Consider the following 5577-nt stretch of genomic DNA (forward strand, 5'->3'; position numbering starts at 1 on the left):
TCATTATTATTATTATTATTATTATAATTATTCCGCCGGTCAAATTTTTAATGACTTGTACTCTCCAAACGGGGCACCTTAATCTCCTGTTACAACTGAATCAAAGCCAAATTCATTCAAGGCTATCATTCTCATTATTATCATTATCATTATCATTATCATTATTATTATCATTATTATTATTATTATTAATATTATTATTATTTTAATTCCATGCTTGCACTTGTAGAAGTTTTATTTCCAAAATTCTACCCGATTCCTTACGAATAAATGTTTCGACATTAATTTTTTCCTAGATTTTTCCAGAATATTCTCCAGTCTTATCCAGTTTTCTCCAGTATTCTCCAAAATTTTCTCCAGACTTCTCCAGTTTTCTCCAGAATTTTTAGACTCCTCTAGGCCTATCTAGACTATTCTAGTTCTCCAGACTTCTCCAGACTTCTCCAGTATTTTCCAGAATTTTTTTCCAGACTTCTCCAGTCTTATCCAGAGAAACCTCCCTAATCTTCTACACAGCCTTTCTAAACTTTTTCAGCTTTTTTTTCTAAACTTTTCCAATTTTATTTTCAATCTTTTCCAGATTTTTTCGAGACTTTTCTTGCCATTATTATTATTATTATTATTTTTATACCCATGGAACGAATTATCTATTTATAATAAATTTTAAGCTCGCTCGCCGCCGATCTTTTGTCAAAACCGTTACCAATATACCTCGGGTTATTATTATTATTATTATCATTATCATTGAAATTTTCTATTGAATTTTTGGCGACAAAATCAAAATCGTAAAAGTCATTTAAAAAAAAAAATTATGATTATTATTATTATCATTGCTACCACTCTTTGATTACGAAAATAAGTCACAATAATAATAATAATAATAATAATGATAATAATAATAATACAAGTGACATATGGTAAATGAAAAAAAAAAAAAAAACACGCACACTCACGCACGCACGCACGCACATGCAGACGACGTAGAAAAAAAATAAAAATAAAACCTTTGTTATATGTATATATATATAAATTAATCGAAACGATAAATTATCATTTCCGGTTTAAATTTAATAATAATAATAGTAATAATAATAATAATATCGTTTTTAATTAATTGAAAAGATATTTAATTTATTTATTTATTTGATTTTAATTCGTGGAATATTTCAAACAATTGTCAACGTCGTCGTCCTCGTCGCCCTCATTATTATCATTATCATCATCATCATTATTATTACGACCATTAATAAAAAAAAAAAAAAAAAAAAATTAATCAATCAATCAATCAATCAATGGATCAAAACTCTCGACGAATGTACGCGAAGAAAAATTCGTAACTTAAAAGGAAAAAAAAAAGAAAATTAATTGTTACGTCACACGACTTCCTCTTACATTCCCTCCCCTCCCCCTCCTCTAACCATCCCCTCTCCACCTTTTCACCCGAATGAAAAATCATGATTTAGAGAAAGAGAGAAAAAAAAAAAACCGGATAACGATTTGTATTTATCGAACCGTAATTTATCATATTTATCACGGTATTAACCCTTCCCCCCCCTTTATTCCCCTCTATCCTCCCCCTTCTACTCGCGTCTCATTCACCCCTTTCCTTACCCCTCCTTCCTCTTTCCCTTGAGTCTTTTTTGTTTTTTTTTTTTAAACTTTATTATTATTATTATAATCGGGGATTTTCGTAAGCGTCGTCGTTGTCGTCGTCGTCTGCACATCGTCTGCAACGTCGTCTGCTTCTTTGTTTTTATTTACTTTTTATTTTTATTTTAAATTCTTTCTTTTTTATCGAAGGGTTTTTATTTTTTTTCATTATTAATATTATTATTCATTTGAAATCAAATATCGGGGGGAGGAGGAGAGAGAGGGACAGAGGGGATTAGGGGGGATACGGGGGGGATTTTTTTTGGTTGAAAAATAAATTTTTTTAATTTAAAATCGACAAAAAAAAAAATTTTAACCTTATAAGTAAAAAAATAAATAAATAATTTTTTTTTTTGAATAAAAAAGCAACGCCTTTTTAACCTTGAAACCTCTCACGGATGATGATTTATCTTTTTTCTTTTCATCTCTCTCTCTCTCTCTCTCTCTCTCTTTGTCTCATTCACTCTCCCTTAATATTTACCTTCTTATCCCAATATATTACTTGTTCTTTCTCTTTCTCTCTCTCTCTCTCTCTCTCTCTCTCTTTTCTTTTTTTCTTTTATTTTTTCTGTTTATTATGTCTTAGGGGGAAAAAAAAAAATTTAATCCTTTAGATTTCGTTTTTTTTTTTCTTTTTCATTTTTAGATTTCCAAAAAAAAAAAAAAAAGAAAGAAAAAAAAAAAAGAAAAAACTCATCAACCATCCTTTTATCATTATTATTATTAATATTACTTCATTCATCAAAAGACGGAAGGAGAGGTGGGAAGAGAAAAGTCGTGGGAGGGGGAAGAAAAAACGGACGAGGGCGAAAGAAAAAGAAAAAAAAAATTTTTTTTTTTTTCTCTCTCTTTCTATCTCTCTCTCTCTATTTCTTTCTTTTATTATTTAAACTGTCAGTTTTCGGTCATAAATTTTTCACCCATTTTTTTTTTTTTATATAAAAAATAAAAAATAAAAAAACGTGTAAATAGAAAAAAAAAAAAAAAAAATTCATGCCTTTAAACCTTATAGAATGATTTAAATTCTTTTCATTTTCCCGCGCCCACCTCGCTCACCCAATGTTCTTTCTCTCCCTCTCCCCTTCCCCTCCCCCCGACATTAAACGTTTATAATTAATTAAAAAAAAAAAAAAATTTTTTTTCGTTTTTTTGTTCGTTTTTTCCATTTTAAAATCTCACTAGAAAAAAATTTGAGAAGGTCGTTAAAAAAAAAAAAACCACGTGGCAACCACGATTGTTTTTCAACCGATGAACAAACGACGAACGAACAAACAAGCAAACGAACAAACGTAAAAAAAAAAAAAAAAAAAAAAGAAAATTCAGTTTGAATAAAAATTTTCCCGCGCGACATGTGCGACGTATCATCATCTCATTCATAAAAAAAATTTTCCTCGTTACCTCCTTCCCCTTTCTCCTCTCCGACCTCTCCCCTCTGATACCGTAAAAAGCTCTTCGTTTTCAATTCTGGGTCAATCGCACGCTCACGGAAAAGAAGAGTGAGAGAGAGAGAGAGAGAGAGAGAGAGAGAGAGAGAGAGAGGAGGAAAGTGAAGAGGGGGAGGCATTAAAGGATTTAAATTTTCCATTCATTAACCACACAAACCGTCAAATCGTAATTATAACGATAATAATAATAATAATAATAACATATATATCGCGTAATGTAAAAATCGTCGGTTTTTCCCCTCTCCCTCCCCTCCCCTCGCATTCTCACTCTTTCCCCTTCATCGATTTCCCACTTTCGCTACCCTCCTCTTCCCACCCACTAATTGTTTTTATAAATAATTTTCCCTCTCTCCTCCTCCCCCTCCCTTTATTCATTAATAACATTGCGATTATTATTATTATTATTACGATCATCATTATCGATAACCCGAATTTAAATTTTAAATTACGGAAACTGGGGACGAGGGAGAAAAAGAGAGTGAGAGAGAGAGAGAGAGAGAAAGTAAGTGACGAAAGTAAAAGAGAAAGTGGGAGGAGTTTAATGAGTTTTCACATTTGTAAAAAACAAATTTTCCCCCTTCCTCTCTCTCTCTCCCTCTCTGTCATCCAAAATCGACCAATCGTTTTCTTTTATTTTCGATCATTTCCCTCCCACCCCTTTCCCGCCCCCACTCACCCACCTCCTAACTTTTCTTTTAATTGAATTTCTTTTTTGTTTCGCGGATTTGATTGACCTTTCACCACCATCACCCGTCACCACCACCACCATCATTATTATTATTTTAATAAAAATAAACGATTATTGATCATCGCATTCGACATTAATAATAATAATAATAATAATAATAAATCTTACCTGCAGAAAAGTTGGATATGTGTACGTTTTTAGTTATGGGTTCGGACATTTCGTTGCTTGCCAAACCGTAAATTCTCAAAAGTTCTCTCATTGTACTTTCTGCATATTCCTTCATGGCGCTCGCTTCACCTGTACAAAAGGTACACACCACTCACATTAACGTCATTATTAGAAAATTAACAAGAAGGAGTCGAGGGATGAAAAACGTACCTGGTTGAGTTCCGGGTAATTGATGAGTATTGGTACCGGATCCATCGTTGCCAACTTGAGACACCACGGAATTATATTCGTTATCATCACTATTATTAGTCTTATCGTACGACGACGAGTCTTTACCGTTTCTATTATTATCATCATCACCATCACCGTCATCATCATCATCATCATCATCGACGCAATAATCGGCGATTAAATTATTTTGAGCAATATTTTTATTAAATTTCGATAAATCGATACCGAACGGATTGTTTTCCCTAGATGAATTCAATAAATTTAATAAACTTTCCGGTTTATCACCGTAATGGCACTTTGTTTTTACATGGCGGTATTTTTTCAAATTAATCCTTTCGCGAGAAAAACCGCTGTCGCTCGCGCTTTCATCGCACGCGGAATCAACATCGTCGTCGTCATCGCCGTCGTCACCGCCGCCGCCGCCACGAACACCGACGATGACGTCATCTTCATCATCAGCATCGTCGTTTTCGTCATCGTCGACAACGTAATCGTCATCGTTGGCGACGTCGACGACGTATTCCCGACCGTCTTTTATACTTAAATCCATAACTTCCGGTCTATTGACGAGTTTCAATGGAGTCTTACAATAGGTTTTCCTACGATTTTTAATTGTTTGTTTCTCTTCCGGATCGTCCATTTCGTCAGACGTAACAACGACCGTTGCTACATTCGAATCATTGGTCATAACATTTTCCGTTTCCGGTTTTTTATATTTTGTTTCGTTTGTCGTCACGATCGATCTCGGACGGAAATTTTTACGCTTGTTTGTCGATGGCAACAACAACGACGACGACGACGACGATGACGTTCTTTTGACACTTTCCCGACGATTGTTGTTATCTAAAGTCATTCTCCGACTACTACCACTACTACCATTCGAATTTTTTGTACATTTTTCATCATCGTCGTCTTCTTCTTCGTCGTCACCTTCTCCTCCACCTCCACCTCCGCCGTCGCCGCCACCGCCACTACCACCACCGCCTTCTTCTTCTTCCTCTTCTTCTTTGTTTATTTCTTCTTCTTCTTCTTCCATTTCGTTTATATTTTCACAGCCGCCGACGTGATTTTGATTTTTGTTCGGAATGAAATGATTTTCTGAAAAAAAAAAAAAAACAACAAACGAAATTTGTAATTAATATTATGTGACGCAACAAACGAAAACAAAAAAAAAAAAAAATATTTCCAGACCCTTTTTTTCCTTCCAAAAAAAAAAAAAAAAATTCTCCAGTACGGGAACAAAAAAAAAAAAAAATTTAAAAATTTTATTTCGTTCGACTTAACATAAGAAGAAAAAAAAAAAAAAAAAAAAATTCTCATATTAAAATGATGAAAGGGGTTCGTTCATTGAGAGCCAACTAAGTATTACATAAAAAAAAAAGCGGGGGGATTACA

General features: G+C 33.4%; 1 protein-coding gene across 1 annotated transcript; it reads right to left on the reverse strand.

Moving 5' to 3' along the window:
• Positions 1-3767: 3767 nt before the first annotated feature.
• Positions 3768-5035, reverse strand: Phum_PHUM193880 (uncharacterized protein; the record flags this gene model as incomplete). Its single annotated transcript, XM_002425303.1, has 3 exons — positions 3768-3829; positions 3952-4080; positions 4162-5035. The coding sequence occupies 3 exons, from the start codon at positions 5033-5035 to the stop codon at positions 3768-3770; spliced, it is 1065 nt and encodes a 354-aa protein (XP_002425348.1).
• Positions 5036-5577: the final 542 nt, after the last annotated feature.

Source organism: Pediculus humanus, genomic scaffold (assembly GCF_000006295.1).
Source record: "Pediculus humanus corporis 1103172107542 genomic scaffold, whole genome shotgun sequence".
In the NCBI taxonomy this organism is placed as follows: Eukaryota; Metazoa; Arthropoda; class Insecta; order Psocodea; family Pediculidae; genus Pediculus; species Pediculus humanus.